We start from the raw sequence: 18,415 nt of genomic DNA, 5'->3' as shown, positions 1-18,415 counted from the left end.
AGCGCCGCCCCGACCCCCCCGAGGAAAAGAAGCGGCCAGGCGGGTAAAGGACAAAATCAGACTTTTGTTTATTAAAAAAATACTTTACAGGAAAAAAATTCTATGCATTCCGCAGGACTATTTTACAAAGAAATAGCTTAACAGTTTGACACTGGTGTACAGTCAGCTACCGAGAGCGCGGGGGGCGCGGGCCGCCCCCGCACACGCGCGAATGTCAATAAATACACTAAGGCCGCACAAAGCAAACAGTCGTCCAGGCAATTGTACACGTCCTCTGGAGGCAGAGACCTTAGATAAATTAAAACCACAGAATAAAAAGAATCGTAGCTGCCAATCAAATCAAATGAAACCACGAAACAGCAATACAGGAGTGGGTATCTTTACATGTTGTACAGAGAAATCGGGAGAGCGGCAGTTCGGGTGCTCTGGGCCCTGGCCGCTGCTCGGAGGGCTCCGGGGGACACGGAGCCAGCCGGGGGACACGGAGCCATCCCTCGGCTGCTGTGCCAGCCCTCAGGCTGCCCAGGCTCAGCCACAGCCCGGGAACAGGCAGCGAAGAGCAGAGCACAGCCGAGCCCCGGTGGGAAGTGTCCCTTTGGTGTCCCCGCGGCTGCCGCGGGAGCTGCAGGGAGCTCCCCGCTCGGCAGGAGAGAGGGGAGCAAAGCAGCCCCAGCTCTGCTCCACGCTGCGTTTCCAGCCCACTCCTAGCACAGCCCAGCCACTTCAGCCCTGGGATCTTTTAGTCACCAGCACTTGGTTTAAAGTCGAGCCTAAGCCTCAGTTCTGTGTCACAAAACTTGGTCAGTGACAGCTGTGTCCAGCACAAAGCTGGAGTGTTTTCTACCTGGCACACATCACAGAGCAGATGCTCATAAATGGAGCACTGAGGACTGGCAGGACTGACCAGCACGTTTGTATTTAGGAACTGTTCTGTAGCTGCTTTCCACTGAGAGTAACAGAAAGTGAAGGTGTTGGAATGAACCTTAAAAATCATCCAGTCCCAACAGGGCCAGGCTGCCCAACGTGGCTTTGAAAACTTCCCAGGTTGGGGCATCCACAGCCTCCCTGGGCAGCCAGATCCTCACCACCCATCTCACTTCTTCCTCACCTCTAACCTAAACTCCTCCTCTTTTATTTGTGCCCACTTCCCCTCTCCTGTCACTCAGCTCCTGATGAGCAGCCCCTCTCCAGTGTAGCCCCTGCAGATCCTGGAAGGGTCCAACTGAGCAGCCCCAACTTCTCAGCCTCAGAACAAGCCATCAAATGTGGCTCAAAAAATCACATCAAATCAAAGGTGATTAGCTCATTAAGGAGCCTCGTTTATGGAATCTTGGAGACATTCAAATAGCAGCTATTTAACATGAGATAATCAGAAGTATTTACTGCATTTGTTCTGCTCAAACACTAAATGGCCTGAACTTGTTACTTCCTCTCTAAACTGCTCAAGCTCATAAAAAAAATCAGTGTTCTACAGGTCTTGGGCTGGAAAACATTTGCATTTGTCCCATCAAGGCTTTGTTCTGGGCAACTGAAGCAATGGCTGGAGAGTGAGCAGCTTCCCAAGCAATCCCTCTCACACTTGACACCCAGAGTTGAGGTGGAATTTGAAAGTCTGCCAGTTTGGTTAAAGCACAGCAAAGCTGAGCATGGATTTAGTAAGAGATGCACAAACAGCTTGTTCCTCTCTCCCTCAGTCTTCCAAAATAGCATAGCATCAGCAACATTCAGGTCATTCAAAGATACCTTTATTTATGTGCATTTAAATCTGACATTAGGATTTCAGTTAGAAACTGAGCAGAGCACAGAGAGCATGATGCAACTGGTCATGTCCCTCCATGCAAGAGGAAGTCAGAGCACTTTCCAGCTATTTCAGGCTGCTGTCACAGATTTCACTAAAGCTACAGCTTGGAAAGCAGCACAGACCACCCTAGTCTTCCCTCATCCACTTGAAAACTTGTAAATTAGAATTTACAGAGGACTTCCAACTGGATTCTTTCAAATTGGATTCTCCAATTTTCCCAGTGAACAGGTTGGTGCAGGGGGGCTCTCACTGTTTGCTCTGTGGCCCCTGCAGGTGTGACAGTTCCTGAGTGATCAGTGCTGGCTGCAGGGAAAGGCCACCCTGGGGACAGGGACAGGCAGGGAGCAGCACGGGAGAGGCGGAACGGGCACGTGGAAGACTCGCAGACTTGGTCAAAAGGAAAGAACGCCCCTGGGGAATCTTTGAATGTGAAGGATGAACTGAAACCACTATTGCCTGTGAGGAATTTTACTTTGCACAACCCTTAAAGCTATGAAATTCCTCTCAACATAAAAAGTGGAAAAAACCCACCAGAGAACTGACGGCTCGTCTCTGAGCCGCGCTGAGTCATCTAGAATTTCTGCTAAGATTAAATTACACCCCTGCATGAATCACATTACTTCTCATCATAAAAGCTTTCCATTCTAACACCTTATTTACACAGATTACTAAACGAGTCACTACCACTTCAATCTGTAAATTAGTTTTAAATTGAAATATTTCCTAGTCCTCATTTTTGTACCGAAGACAATACATACATACACATAAGGAGTAATACAGGTTCTAACTAATCACTGCAGTATCTTCTGAGGATTATTTCTCTATCAGTTTAAAATAGTGACCTCTACACTGAGGTGCTAATATGTATATAAAAGCCTACACAAACAATATTGCACAAAGTAAGATTTATAATAGAGTAACATATTTTAGAGACCCTTATAAAGAGAAGAGTAATAATTGATATTAAAAAGATGCATCCAGAACTAACACAGCATCTTTGCTTTTGTCTAGTCTAACATAGTGTTTCAAATCTTTCCTACCCCAGTGAGGATTAGAACAAATGAAGTTATCTGGAGACAGCTTAAGTTGCACCAAACCCCAACTTGTACTCTAAATGTGGGGAGGGGGAGGGAGAGGGAAAAGGGACTTTTCCTTTTGATGACTGGAAAGGGCAGTAATAAATGGGGTGAGTGAAAGTCAAATACAGGTTACACGTTAACATCCAGAAATATTGAAAGATTGTTTAAAAACTGTTGATAGCTGACACTCTACACATTGAGCACGTGCTGCTGATTTTTCCACAGTAACTGGGCACCCAGGAGCTACACATGGAAAAAGCAGTCCAACGCCAAAATACTTTTTATTGTGAAATACTAATACAGAACTTACACAGTAAGGCTGTCCTTATTCTAGGAAGTCAGGTATCAGCTCAATGCTTGTTATATTAAGTGCATCAGTACAAGGGAAAGTGTGGATCCATTGGACACGTTACGACCCCATCAAAACAAGCTGCCAGGTTGGTTAAGTATTTTAAAGCCTTAAAGTGCTCAAAGATAGCAGTTTCCTCCACAAGACTACCAAGAGGTTCTCTAATTTTGACACTAGCATTTATCACATTCAGGGAAGATGTATTTTGGAAGCAAAAACCCCCACACCAAACAACATAAGCAGTGCTATGAGAAGTGTTAGGTCAGTAAGTCATTGCATTTCAACAGGAATCAGACACTTGCTTCAGTTCTTTTTACAGGTCACCCTTGTAGGAACTGTAAGAAACATCAATTTCTATAGCTTGTATATAAACCAACATGTCAAGAACAGACATACCAAAAAATTCCACAAATCATCAAAAGTGCTGTGCTTTCTCTATTTTTTTTCTTTCTTTTTTTTTTTTTTTCCTTTTTTTTTTCCCTTTTTTAAGCAATTAAAATGAGATGGGGAAATCACTTTGCAAGTCTTCTACAAAAGCATCACTTTCTGGTGAAGATTAGAGATAAAGTAAAAGTAGGGAAATAACACTGACCAATGGAGTTCAATCATTTCATATTCCTGGAGGAATTCCAATCTGACTTTGAGAAGATATTCAACATCTCTTTACTTGAACAGAAAGAAGTGGTAGACCACTGTTACAGGTTGTACTAAGGGGTTAAAATACAACTTGAATTTTGCATAATCTGTGTAAAAAAGATATGCTTGACATTTTGGAATGTCACCTTTCTTTATAGAATTATAGGCAAGATTTCTCCAATAAAACATAAGCCAGTTATAAAACTATAACTTCACATCAAAATTTTAAAAAGTTGTTTAAAAAATGTTTGAATATATACATATCACACAGAAGAGCCTGCATGATCCTGTGGATTGTGTTGCTGATCAGACTCTATTTTAAAACCTGGAAGGGGCTGGGCCACCTGATCTGCTTGCACAAGTCCTGATATTGAAGAAACAGAGGAGGAGAGCACCCCTGGGGTAAGCTGAATTTCCATACCTGGTTCTTCAGACTCTATTTTTACACTCACACCTTGGGGTTCACCTTCTGCCTCTGTGTTTCCAGGAACATCACTGTTGAGGCTTGAATTGCTTTCTGCTTTTGGAGAAGTCTCCCCCACGGGGTGATACTGTTTGAGTCTGATGTGCCAGGCTAAGCTGCAGACTGCTGACACTGTTTTGAACTGATGGATGACATTTCTAGGGATGAAGTAGATGTCATTGTCACACAACTGAATCCTAGCATAGCGAATGCCTTCCCGTCTCATTTGGTTTAGTTTGGCTTCATCCACCCATTGAACACACTGGGAGAAGGAGAGATGGGAAAGTTAGTGTAAACTCTTCAAAAACTCTGCATCTTCCTGTTGTCAAGTGAATTCATGTCCAAATCAGAATGTCTCCGTTTCATGGGTAAAATTTCTAATTTAAATGAGAAGTGGACTTTAAAAATACAATTTCTCTGATGTCTTGAGAGGACATCTTGAGAGGAGAATGAAGAGGTTTCTACAGCTACAGCTAAAAATAACAATGGGCTGCATTGCTTGGGCTGACAGGACTGAGTTTAGATGCTTCCACAGCCTAAGAAAACATCAGACATCAGAAAAAGCAGGAGCAGGCACACATGGCTTAATCAGCAGATTGTTTCTATAGCACACCCTGGGACTCACAGCATGAACCCCAGCTTGGGGGAAAGGAAAAGAAAAAGGTCCCTTCCAACTGAACTATTTTATCCTGAAACACAAGGAAATTTACCCAAGAGAGCTGAGAACTGAGGGGATACAAAAGGGCTGACTTTAGGGAGAAGCTGGGAACTGTCAGAAACTCCTCCCAAAACACCAGGAATGAGCTGCCACGAGGGCAGATTTGATACCTGTGACACTGGAGGTTCATGCAGGTCCAGCTGAAGTCTCTGCACAACATCAGTGAAGTCTTCAGCATGAAAACAAACCACATCTTTGGTTATACGAGGCTGGTCACTCCTAGAAAAAAAAAGAAAAGAGAATTCCAGGAATTTTTGAAGTATTTGAGTTACAGAGCATTCCAGCTCTTCCCAGCAGAAAGCTTCATTGAACCAATGACCTGACTGAGTGTTACACTGTGCACAAAGTCTCAACACTTCTCAATAGTGTATTATTTTGAAAAAGATGTATAATTCATATATTTCCCTTTTTGTTTTCTCAATTTCTGCTGCATTCACCACAGAAGGGATGTTTGCATGGACAGTACACTGAAAAGCCTGAGCCCCAGGTTCAAACTGCCACTATCAAAGGTCTCTGTGTTCCAGGAACCACAGTTTACCTCAATTCTATAATTGCATAGAATAATTCTGCATTAAAGGAAAGATGAAAAATTACAAAGTAACACTGAAGTTGAAGCAGTGAGGAGTTTTATTCAACAGTATAGGAAATATTGGCATCTTTTATTCTAATGATGCTATCAAATTTCTGATGTAATTTCTAGCCATTACAATGATGCAAGTCCAGTTTCTCTGCAAGGTCAACAGCCATATCCTGGGTCCATGACCTGAGAAAGCACTGCAGCTGTGAAATTAATTACACTGAGCTCTTAGACTACAGTCACAAAAGCTAGAATTAATATACCTGCTCAGAAAAAGAATAATCAAAGATGATGGTCCAAGTTTAAGGCTTTTGTATATCACTAAAATATTCTGCAAGTTGCTGTTACAAATTTTTTACTGCCTCAAGATGGAAAAATAGGAGGTACACAGCCTGAGGTTTTCAGCTCTGTGCAACTTTTGAATCACAGAATTAACTAGACTGGAAAAGACATTTAAGGTCAGCTAGTCCAACCTATGACCTAAGACCTCCTCATCGACTAAACCACAGCACTGAGTGCCATGTCCAGGCCTTATTTTCAAAAATAAAGTGACTCCACCACCACCCTGGGCAGACAATTCCAGCCGTTGTCTCATTATCGGGTTGAAACCCGATTAGGTTTATTTTGCAAGGATATATATTTTTATTTTTTAGAACAAACAGCTGGATCCCAGCAGCACTTACCATTCCCCAAACTGCACAGCCTTGAGCACCCCGACAGCAGCTGTGCTCTGCCAGTCAAAGCCCTGCCCCACGTGGTCAGCGTGAGCTCTGGTCCTGTCCTCGAACAGGACCTCGCGGGGCTCGCTGGTCCGAGGTAGGTACTGCAGGTTCTTGATCTCGTTCATGGACCTGCCACGGCAGGAAAACACACATTAAAAACGTCCCTGCTGCTCAGAAATTAATATTTGCATTGAAATAATTTTAGAATTTTGGGTGCTGCAGGCTTCAAGGGAGCAAAGCACTTTCCTTGGATTTTTTCTAGGTGTTGATTTGGTGAAAGATCAAAACAAAACCAGCAAAGTACAATTCAGGTTATAAGATCAAATTTTACAAAACAAATCAAATCACAAAATTTTTGTGTTCACTTGTGCTGGAAGACTTCCTCCAAGAATGTACCAGCATGTAAAACAGAGCTATACAGAAACTTCAGTTATTTGGGAGTACATCCAAAAATTCTTCGGTACCAGCATGTAAAACAGAGCTATCTTACAGAAACTTCAGTTATTTGGGAGTACATCCAAAAATTCTTCTTGAAATGACAATTAGAATATGCTTCCAAATCTCCTGAAATTTGTTTTAGAGCACTCTTTCAGAGACAGAAAGCAAGAATACACAATAATTCCTGGGCAGACATGTTATAAATGCTTTAGCACTGACATCAGAAGGCAGCAGGAGCAGTAGAAGGATCTCTGCTGTTTTACAGCATTCCACCTGCCCTCACCACTAAATTGGTTCTTGCCACAAAATAAGATGAATTAAGTCTCCTGCAGGATAACAAAAAGAGGTTTTAATCTTAAACCACGGATCTAGGCTATGTGAGAAGTACTGAAAGATACTGTCAGAAGTTAAAAAGAGGTTTTAATCTTAAAGCAGGGATCTAGGTAGGCTATGTGAGAAGTACTGAAAGATACTGTCAGAAGTAGTGAAATAAAATAACCATCATGGGTAACATTTGCTTTATCAGCTGAGCCAATTTGAAACAAAGTGAAAGTGAAACTTAAATCTTGAATTAGTCCTCTGAAGAGCCAGTTACACATCAAGTACTTTGCTTTTGTTCTCCAATCTGACACAGCCCTAACTGCAATGTTCTACCTTGAGTACAAAAGCAAACCCAAACCTTACCGGCGCCGTTTGAAGGGTGATTTTGGCATATCAGCTGTGGGGATCATCTGCTCTCCCGGCCTCACCCACATGATGGGCCCATCATCACTCTGGGACCTGCACTGCAGTCTGAGACTGGAAAGAGTCCCCCAGGGCAGAGTCATCTAAAAGAAAAGAGGAACAAAACAACCCACAAAACACACATAACACAAAACACTGGGTGAGATAGAAAAATTAAATGATGCCTTTGGTAAAACTGGTTCAAATCTGCTGGTAAAAGAATTGTATAGAAACTAAGTAAGTTTGAGAGGTAAAAGATAATTAAAATCCAAGCTAATTTTATCAAGCATAGTTTTTAGGGAAGTAAAAGTGCATGTAGTGCAAGCATATATAATAAACTTGATTATTTTTAATTAGCCACCTCAGTCCATGCCTTTCAATTGGACACAGGAAAGAATGAACCTCAGTAGCCCAAACAAGCACATCAATAAAGGAAATACCTTACAGTTTCTAATTACTTAGAAACCTAACAATTGCTTAAATATCTACATAATCTGGACACACCACAAGTTACTGCTTACTCTAAGAAATGGAGATTCTTCCAACATATCTAGGAATTCTGGGAAGTAGTCCCCCACTTCTTCATCCACTGCTCCCACCAGGCTGATCTGGCGCATGGGTCCTGCTCTGTAGGTGCCGCAGCAGTACGTCCGATTGACCTGCAGGGCAGACAGGAGACACAACACCACCACAGCTTGAGTTCTCTCTCAGGAGGACAGAAGTGACTGATCTAACACGGCTGGGATCAATCTTGGACTCATCCACATCTGTTTCAGCAGATGGGCCTTTGGGAATATGCACAGAGACTGTTTAGAACAGAAGAGAAAGAAAGGACTCCTGCCTGCACTCCTGACAGGAAATCCTCCTGGAGTCTGAATAACAGCAAGTGAGTATTTAACTAATTCAGGAACAATTCAACACTTCCAGGCTGACTTGAGAAAACAACCACACAAGGTTTCATTGTGACTCAGTCTTTCACCAGCAAGCTTCAACTCTCCACTAGTTTGGGCATTTGGACTTTTGCTTCTACATTTCAAACCGGATGCTCCTGGGACATGCACATTCCTCATTTCAGCCCTGTCCCTGAGGTCCTTCCCCTGGGCCTGCAGTGAACAACCTCAAGGTCTTTCATGCAGTGGTTCTGGTGACAGCATACACAGGAAACCGGACAAAAACCAGATGAAATGAGGGGTTTAGCTGGAAAGCCAGTGCTCATGGAGAAGAATTTTAGGACAGCCATTTGCAGTAGAACCTGCTATCAGTGCTGGGGTCAGAAATGCTTTAATCTCAGCTCATGGACATCCTCTAGAACACAGACTGTCCCACTTTGCTGGGTCATCTGGAAACTTTTCTTGCTAATTTCCTGTTCCCAGAGGAGAGGCACTGGCAAGACTCCAGTGCTCTGCAGGCTCATCCTATGGAGTGCAGCTGGAACGTGCCATGTGGCCACAGAGGAGGCTCTGTGCAGACAGCACAGCTAACTGACCTCACAGAGCACAAGTCTGCTTTGCACAGCCAGCTGAGGCTGAGCCCCAGCCTTCCACCACCCTTCAGTGCTCCAGGGGTGAAAAACTCCAGCTGTTCTCCATGGCTGAGTGGTGGGACAGTACAATTACTGGTAAATGTGCAGTTGAACAGTCATGTTCACCCAGTGTGATGCATTTTAGAACTCCACTTATAGATACATGGATGTAGCAGCTTAGCTTTAAGTTTAGTTTCAGTTTTGCATGTTTAGCCAGCAAACCAGATGTCATTAAACTACTCCATGCAGTTGTTAAAAGTAAATTAGGAGAGACTAATAAAGGAAGAATAGAGTTACTGCTGCAATTTTATCCTCCAGCAGCAGCCATAGATATTTCACTTCTTAACGATACAAGTTTAGCTCACTCTGTTTGCTGAATGCAGTTCAGAGCAGGAGCACTGCAACACCACTGTAATATTTTTGTTCTGTGCACATACAGAAAAACTAAGGACTGAAGTGCTCTGGTCCTTATCCAGTGAAGTTTAACTGCCTGGCACTGTTTATGTAAGTGCAGACAGACTCCTTCCAGATGAGTTCTCTGCTACTGAAACCACCTGGTGAGAGTCACTAGTATGTTACAGGTGTTTGTCATGAGTTAAAATGAATTATAATTCCATATGCAGCTTTTCCTTGTAATGTTTTCAAAGGTAATGAAAAATTAGAAGCTTTAACTTTGTTTTCTTTTTAAATGCACTGGAACAATGGAAAAATAGATGAATTCAGGAGTTATAAAGCAAACAGAAGAAATACTTTAGGGAAACACTGGATTTCAATGCTTTGCTAGTTTTAACAGAAATCAAAGGAATATACACCCTTGAGAATTAAACCCAGGACATGTTTGTACTGACAACATGCACCAACCCACGGCAATCCCCAGCAAGCTGTATTATTCATCTCAAGCACCTCAATCACAGGGGATGTAGTCTACTAGTTCAGTATGCCACAAAAAACTTCTTCACAGCGTCTCTCATCCTTAATTCCTTCTGAGCAGCAAACACTGGTTAGGCCAGTGGTCTCAACAATATGATGCAATGAACATCTAAAAGAACAGGCACCTTGCTCTCCCTTTACAACTGGGTGGTTTAGTGTCCCATGAGTAAGCACCCTGCTTGCTGCACTGCAAGCTGCTTTGGCCTTTCATTCACCAGGTGCTCCAGATTCCCTCTGAGCTCTGTTCACCCCACAGTCACCTGTGTGCACCCCTCATTGAGGGAAGAAAGCTGAGATGATGAAATAGCTGAAGTCACTTCATTACATCCATTAGGACCTCTCTCAGTGTTTTTTATTATTGTTTAAAGTCCAACTCTTGTTTAGGAATTTAGCTGGGGTCACTCCAGTTCACATGGCTGCCAGAAGTCAGTAACTTTTTACCACAGCACCTCCCTCGCTACAATTTGCTCCCTGTGCTGCTTTAAAAGCAGCAGTGGATCTCAAGCAGTCACTGCCACTGTTTTTACTGCTGCAAAAGGACAATGGGGCCAGTAAGGCAGCTCAGGCAGCCTGTGCCCTTTCAAATGCCACCCAGCCATCACTGCTGTGTGTACCCCCCACTCACAGTTATGGGCACATTTAAAATTAGCTCCAGTGCTCATGGAGACATTTTCTCTCGGCTGCACCATGTGCCTATCAGTGTTTCCCACACTTGGGTGAGAACAGAGGCAGACAGAGGCAGTGTTTCCTGTCAGAGGCTCGGAGCTGGTGTTTATTTGCATGTTCCTGAGGCACCCCAGCCTCACCACGGCTTAAGTGAGCAGCACAGGATGAGAAGAGGACACGCAGATGAGGCATCAGCTGGAAACAAATGAGGTTAAGTCTCTGAAGTTTCTCTCCAGTTGCAAGAAAAGCATGAATCAGTTGACAGCAACAATATTTCAGCATGCCAAGTCAGCTATAAAACCAACCACACAAAACCTTGGCTACAAGGAAGAAAGCAAGAGCACAAGGCTGGCTCCTGCTGAAGGACAAGGCAGTGACATGCCAGCACAGCAAGGGTGACATGCTTGACTAAAATCTGACATAGTGCAGGACCACTGGGCATTGTTTATATGGCTTTAGTGACAAACCAAATGAAGGATTCAGTACAGATGCACAATTTCTCAATTTCATACTTTGGTAGCTACTGCTAAAAAAAAGAAATTGCCTTCCCAGAATCAGACAAGTTCACAAGGGGCAGAAAATCAAACTGGGATGTGGTTCATGAACCAAAGCTGTCAGGAACAGAGCAACCTTTCTGAACAGCAGGAGTAAGAAAACTCACCCAGTTATCACCTGTTGGCTGCTTCTCTCACCTCCTTTCCCAGAAGGAAGAGCAGCTTATGCAAAACCTGCTTCCCCAATTCTCTTTCTTGGCCTCTTCCCAGAACCCCCACACACCCTCTGTGACAGTGTAACTGTTCTTTGGATCAGAGAGAATTCATCAGGTGAGTTGATCAGTTGGAAAAAAAAGCAGAAATGTTTTTTTTTTTAAACTCTAAATATATTCCCATTCACTGAGTGGAAGCAGTTGTACTGAAGCAAGTGATAAGGAAAATAAGAGTTCATTCTAGCTGCACAGCAAAGAGCTTCCAAATTAAAGCATGCCCTTATATGTGAGGAAAGCTTACAAATTACTGCTCAGAGATTTGAGTCTTGAAAGCTCTCAGCCCAAGTGAACAGCTCCACACTAAAGCTGAGCTCCAGCATTGAAGTATTAGAACCAATGCAAGCAAAAAAATCCACAGGACACTGAAGCTTAATTATTTTAAGATACTGAAACCAAACATTTACGTAACAAATTCACATTGGAGTGCTTTGCTATAAACTCACTGCCCTGAGAACAAAGGAATTCACCTTGCAAGGCAGTTAATTATCACTAGACTTACCAAGTTGTTCAGATTAAAGTCCTTATTTTGAATACTACAATTCAGTTTCTCTAAAAACACAAACCAGCTGAATGTCATGCAAACCAAAGGTCACATTAACTTGCAGTTTACAGAACAAGTTTTGATTTCTGAACACTGAATCTTCAGGATTCAAGACTCCCTAAAGTTCCCAAATCCCTTGGCACAGGTCAGTGCAGCAAACAAACTCATACACAAAGAACCCAGAGGGGAGGCAACTTAATTATAAATAACCAGTGTTACAGCCTACAATAGTGCAACATGTTTCATCTGCTAAAGCACAACCATGAAGTGCTTCTGTACTGTACAATTCTCACTCAGAAGGGTGAAAAGTGAAGCTTGGCCAATCTGAGCCTCACCAGAGCTGCCAAGGAACAGGAGCACAACAGCCAGGTTCATCACTCCAGGCCCTGGAGCAGGGCACTGCAGCTTTCTCCACTCCAAGACAGGCCAGCCTGCTAAACTTGGGTGAACCCACCACCAATTTCTATGTTCCTTCAGCTTTTCCATCACCTGTATTCCCTGAAGAGCCCTGCTCCAGCTGCCTGAGACAGCTCCCCTGTCTGTTTGCTCAGGGAGAACTGCACTAACACACTTCAGCCAGAGAGGATTAACCAGGTCATGCTGGAGCTGGGTTTACAGAAGTGGTTTAGACCAACTGAACCTTATGTCATGACTCAATCTTAATCAAGTTTAGACAGTACTTAAAATAGAATTAATTGAAGTACCAGCACACTATAACCCAGCAAAGCCTCTTATTTATTACCATACATTCCTCACGTGTATTTATAGTGCCAGTATTCATGTTCACAGAACATTCACAAAGAAAAAAAAATGCAATTGTTAAACATTCCAGAGGCTCTGCTTAGCCATCTCAGGGGTCATCACATGTACTCAAGCCAGAATGCAATCAGGACACTAAAGAACACAGATAAATCACTAACACAGGAGACTTTAAAGCCTGACCTGTGGACACATTTGACATCTGCAGCACGCAGGTGTGTGCTGTGCAGAAGTGCTGCTGCCCACAGCAGTGGTTCATATGCTCAGATTGTTTTGGGGGGCTCTGCACCCAAACACAGCTCTGTCAACACAAAGAATGACTTGCACTAAGAAACAGAAGCTGGTTAAAATAAGTGCTGCAGCAGCAAATCACTGCCAAACAAAAAGCCAAGTGTCAGAATTATTCATTTAATGCTATTCAAAGACTCCACAGCGACCATGCAGTAACTTTCCCATAAGCAGTAATTGTTTCTCCAAAGCAAATCTTGCTTATAAGTGTTTGGTAAAACCTGCAGAAAAAACACTCCAAAGTCTGTTGTTAAAGGTGTGTTCCTATCAGCCTGCAGAAAATAACCCATCCACAAGCACTAACACTCCAAAGTCTGTTGTTAAAGGTGTGTTCCTATCACACTGAACTGAACTCCATTACAGAGCTTCAGATTTATCCCCCCAACAGGTGAACTAGTAAATGTAATTAATGTCTCAAGTAAAGACCTTAAAGGTCTGATTAGCAGTTTGGATCCATTCTCACACTAAACAGAAAGAAGCTTTATTCCATCAAAAATAATTTTATCTAAGCTGTGATCTTGTGGTGTACTCATAGATACTTCTGAGTTTGATCACAAGACTAAAATCCAAGAGACTTTCATACGGGAATCTTAAAATTAGCTCCATTTTTACTGTTGCATCCATTTAAGTTACATGGAGATACAGTTTCAGAATTTAAACTAGTTTAAGCCTACCATGGAAACCAAGGGAGTAAACAAAATGAAACTCCTTTTCAAAGGCAATTTAAAAGATCCTCTAACCCCAGACAAGTTAGAAAGTTTAAACAGCACAAGGCACTGAGGGAATTAAGATGTTAAAAACCTGGTAAAACAGATATACTGAAACATGAAAAGTGACGTAATTGCAAAAAAACCCCAAACCCCAAGACCCCAAAAACAAACCCCAGCTCTGTTGACTAGAAAAGCAGGGTTAGCATTTGCAGTCTGTGCAATTCTTGACACAGACTTGGCTGCTGTTTTGAACAATCTCAGTGTTTTCCCAAGTTTAGAAGAAAAAGATGCTCAGTGTAGATCTTCCCTCAGGTCACAGGTAGCAGTGTCTGATGTGTGATTCACCAGCTACCAGGCAGCACAGAAAAGCTTTCAGCAGAAGCAAGAATACACAGCACAGTAGGTTAGTCCTAACATCACCTTTCTTCATCTGCTTGGAAAATACATTTGTGACTTGCCTATTTTAAATCATGGCTGCTCTGGGTTACTGAGGTTAATCAAATCTAGGTATTGTGCAACACTTGTGCATTTGAATAGCTCTTACCTGAGAGTGAAAATTTGAAATTGTTGTTGTTTCAATGTCCTTCTTGCCCAAAATTTCCATTTTCACTGGAGTGTTTGGAAAGTTAAAAGCAAAGTAATCCAGGAAGTCTGGTAAATAGGCAGCTGCTCCGTGCACTATGGCTAAAGCATAGTAAGCTGCATTTTTATCATTTTCACTGAATGACAACGCAAGAAACTCTTCTGCAAATCTCTCCATCTCCACTGGAGACAAAAATGAGAGTTCATCCATGTAAGCATGCAGGACCAGGGCACCTCCATTGGACTGGTGCTCCTCGTGAATGAAGTTACTGAATTTAGTGCCAGTCTTCAGGAAGCTGCTGCGGACAGAGTGCTCCTGGTGTGTCACAAAGGGGGTTTGTACTCCCTGGGGGACCCGGTATTCCTGCATGCCCAAGTTCAGTCTGCACAGCTGCTCATCCTTCAGGTACCTGAAGGATTCCTTGCTCATTTCCAGGTTGTCACACTGTCCTTGAGACAGAGTCTCCTTGTCAATGCGAGTGAGCCCAGCACACACTGTCTGCACCTCTTTGTTGTACATCTTCAGGCGTTTTCCCCTCACATCTTCCCGGTGTTTCTTTTTCTTTTTTTTCTTTATCTTCTTCATAATAAGACTGTCAGCTCGCTGGGTTTTGCCATTTTCATCTGGAGTTTCTGGCAGTGACAATAAAGAGAAGATTAGAGTTCTGCAATTGCAGCATATTCACCCCAAAAGAATTCAGGCCTCTCACTTGCTGAAGGGATCTATTCCCAGGGAGACTGACCAATTGTAAAACATTGCATTTTTGGTTGTGTAATTAAGTCAAAAGTCAGGGTACCTATAATTATACAAATAAAGCCTTGAATTAAGGAAACCTTACAAAATTCTAGCTTAATATTTTAGAAATACTTCCATTTGTAACAGATTTATTAGAACACCTTTAAAAGGAGTCTGTATTTCAGAGCATCTATAATTAAGTACATTAATAACTTCTGACATTTAAGGCAGTGCCTTACAGGGGAAGGGGATAAACAAGTATGTGTAACATTTAAACTTTAAGACTTTCATTACAGAACACTTCCCTGATTTTGGATACATGATACAGAAGCAAACAGAGTAGCACTGAAGAGCTACAAGCTTTACTTACATTTAGAAGTAAAAACACTTCAGTAAAGCTTAGATTGCTGATCTTTTAAAATTAAAGGACCCAAATCATCACATCAACGGATTCAGACTTATAGTTAACGATTCAGTTAATGGAGAGAAAGAAATTAAGAGCCTGTTTCAGTTATTTGGGTTTTTTTTTTTTTTGAGGTTAATCAACCTCTAAAAGGCTGGGAGATAAAATGTAAAGAAGTAGTTCTGTCAGGCAAAATAGAACAGCTTAAGTTGTTCTTCTTTCAAGAATAAAAACTCATTCAAATAACATTTAGCAAGGGACAAAGGTAATTAGAAAACTTGATGGCCCAGCTGTTACAAACTCAATTGCCAAGACAAGATTTTAACGTGCCTGAATCAAAGAACCATTTCATCCAACAGTGCCCATAAATCTCCAGGAGCTGTGTTAGCAGGATAGCCGAGGGGATGAGAACAACCTGCTGCTGAAGGCAACACCTGACTGAAGACACAGTAACTGAAGTTTTACCATTTCCCCTCAGCACAGGGCTTTGTCCTAATGAAACTTCCATTCTCTGGCTGCACGTTAGTATTCCCTTTTTATTCTCTTAGAGCACTTAAGTTAAAGAAAAAACCCACGTTACACTGTTTTATGAGAAAGGGTGTAGTGATAAACACGGGCAGCTCCAGGTTCTTCAGTGTAACCAGTGTTTAACTGGATCATTACTGGTTTGGTCTCGTTACTGGAGAGGGTTGACCTTCATAACAGCCTGGAGTAATGAACAGAGTTACTCATGGAGCAAAGAAAGAGCTGATTGCCTAATCCTCACTTCATACAATAGTCTTAGGACCTGAAATACAAGTTTTCACCGTGCTGCTGCAGCCCTTGCAAACAGCAAAGGCCCTGATCTTTCTATTTCAGAGAAACCAGGAAAAGCAGGGCGGTATCACTTGTTCTGGGAAGCCAACTGAAACGGTTCTTGGAATGAGGTTTGCTGCAGGGCTCAGATGTGAGGAGTGCATGGTTTGCTCAGCCACTGGGCTCTGAGCACAGGCACTGCTTTACTCACCGAGGGAACGTGCAATTCACACACCAGGTACTTGTCCTGCTGGGACCAGAGATCCCAAGCTGCAATAAACAAGGATTTCAGGCCACCACTGTGCTGTTGGGAACACTTCCCTATGCACATTTGGTTCTTAAAGGTTTCTTATGTAAGCATTTCCGATTTCAGGTATAGTTTTAAAACCGCATACATTTTAATTCAGAGTATCTTCCTGTTTGAAGCCATATCCTAATAACAGACAGAGGAATCCTTGCGTTTTGGAGCTTCCAGTGAGCACTTGTCTGTTTGCAGGATAAAAGCTGTCCTGGCTGCTGCTGGATCCATTGAACACAGCAGAGTCCCACTATTACAGTGAGTAACTGCTGGATTCAGCGAAGCTAAACAGTGACATGATAATAATGCCTGGCAATCCTGAAGGAAATATAGTTTTAATTATTCCTTTAAATAAACAGAAGGCCTCCAGCACCTCAGACACAAAGAAGCTGTGGACAGGTCACTAAACTATGGGCTCTGCAGTGAGGCAGAGTGACAGCAGTGCCAATAACTCAGCTACTCTGAAAGGATCAGACATCCCACAACAGAACCATTATTAAACAGCAAAAACACTGTTCACTGTGTGGGGGTGTTCACTGTCACCTGGGGCCACAGATAAGCATGGCACAGTCAATGTAATAGGTAATTTAATGAGATTACACATCAAAATAAAAATGGATAGTCAGGAAAAGAAACACAGCCCCATCCCAAAGGCACTACCCCTACAGCTGAGGACAGGCAGTGAAGAGCTTCAGATGAGCAAACAGCTTTCCTTCACAAAGCTGGAATTTTGATGCTCATTTTCACACTGTTTAAGCCTTCATTAAGAGGCCTAATTTAATTCTGGGTTAGAACTGACACAGTGACACTCCAGTCTACAAAGTTACACTTCTCTAAACTTTTGCTTGATAAACACTGATAAAACTGTGGAGGTTTACATTCAGAAGTTTTTAAAGTCATTATTCAAGCACAGTGGTGGGGAAGCATTAACCAGTGGAGAAAAGCCTCTCCTGGTACTAGTTTTGTCTGTTCTTAAGACAGTCCTATCTAGACTTTACAGACACTTCACTTCTGTAAGCAAGTGCATCTTTGGTTTATTTGGCACAAAACCTGCCCATACACTCCTCAAGCCTAATTCACCACATTATACTTTTAATTACAGTAGCTTTTGCAGTTATTTTTTATCTATGTTGCTCTCTCCAAGAAGCTTTTTACTATAACAAATCTCTGAGCAGAACCAAAACAATCACTCTGTACTGTTAAAAAAAAAAAAATAAACAAAACCACACACAGCACACGCCAAAATCCAGAGATATTTTGGCCTTTCAATAAAAGAAAACCCAGAATAATTCGGGCTGGAAGGGACCTCTGGAGATCATCCAGCAAAACCCCCCTGCCAAGCAGGGTCACCTGGAGCAGGTGACACAGGTTTGGAATATCTCCAGACAGGGAGACTCCAGGATCTCCATGGGCACCTGTTCCAGTGCTCTGCCACCTTCATTGAAAGAAATTCTTCCTCATGTTGTGGAGCAACTTCTTGTGTTTTAGTTTGTGGCTATTCTGCCTTGCCCTGTTGCTGGGCACCCCTGAAAAGAATCTGGCACCATCCTCTGACAACCGCATTGGAAATATTCATATGGAATCACGAGACGCCTTTCCACTTATTAAAACCAACAATTAAAAACGAAAAAAAAAAAAAAAACCCAAAACCCAACAAACCAGCAGCTCCTCACACGTTAACGTGAAGGAGCCTTCACTCCCACACCACCTGCACGTCGAACCTGCCATGAGGGCGATTCTGACAGCAGCAGCAGCAGCAGCAACGCGGCCGCCCCGCGCTCCGTCCCCGGGGCAGCACCGCCGTGCCCGCTACGACACGGCCGGACCAGGGCCGCCGAGCCCGCTGCGCTGCCGCCGCCCGCTCCCCTCCACAGGTGCTCCCGGGGCTCCGAGCGCCGCGCCGCCGCCCGCCC

General features: G+C 42.9%; 1 protein-coding gene across 1 annotated transcript in view; it reads right to left on the bottom strand.

Annotated features, from left to right (window-relative positions):
• Window positions 1-44: 44 nt before the first annotated feature.
• Window positions 45-18,415, bottom strand: part of RSBN1 (round spermatid basic protein 1) — a 19,475-nt gene continuing 1,104 nt past the window's right edge. Inside the window, exons 3-8 of the mRNA XM_041467065.1 lie at window positions 14,233-14,935; window positions 8,028-8,165; window positions 7,468-7,610; window positions 6,307-6,474; window positions 5,157-5,265; window positions 45-4,590 (exon numbers count right to left, since the gene is read on the bottom strand). Coding sequence (XP_041322999.1) covers window positions 4,129-4,590; window positions 5,157-5,265; window positions 6,307-6,474; window positions 7,468-7,610; window positions 8,028-8,165; window positions 14,233-14,935 — 1,723 coding nt within the window. The 3' untranslated portion in view covers window positions 45-4,128. The remainder of the gene's footprint in view (window positions 4,591-5,156; window positions 5,266-6,306; window positions 6,475-7,467; window positions 7,611-8,027; window positions 8,166-14,232; window positions 14,936-18,415) is intronic.

This window comes from Pyrgilauda ruficollis, unplaced genomic scaffold (genome assembly GCF_017590135.1).
Source record: "Pyrgilauda ruficollis isolate IOZ18807 unplaced genomic scaffold, ASM1759013v1 scaffold100, whole genome shotgun sequence".
Taxonomy (NCBI): domain Eukaryota; kingdom Metazoa; phylum Chordata; class Aves; order Passeriformes; family Passeridae; genus Pyrgilauda; species Pyrgilauda ruficollis.
Note: the sequence above shows the minus strand (reverse complement) of the source record. Positions and strands in the feature narration are given on the sequence as shown.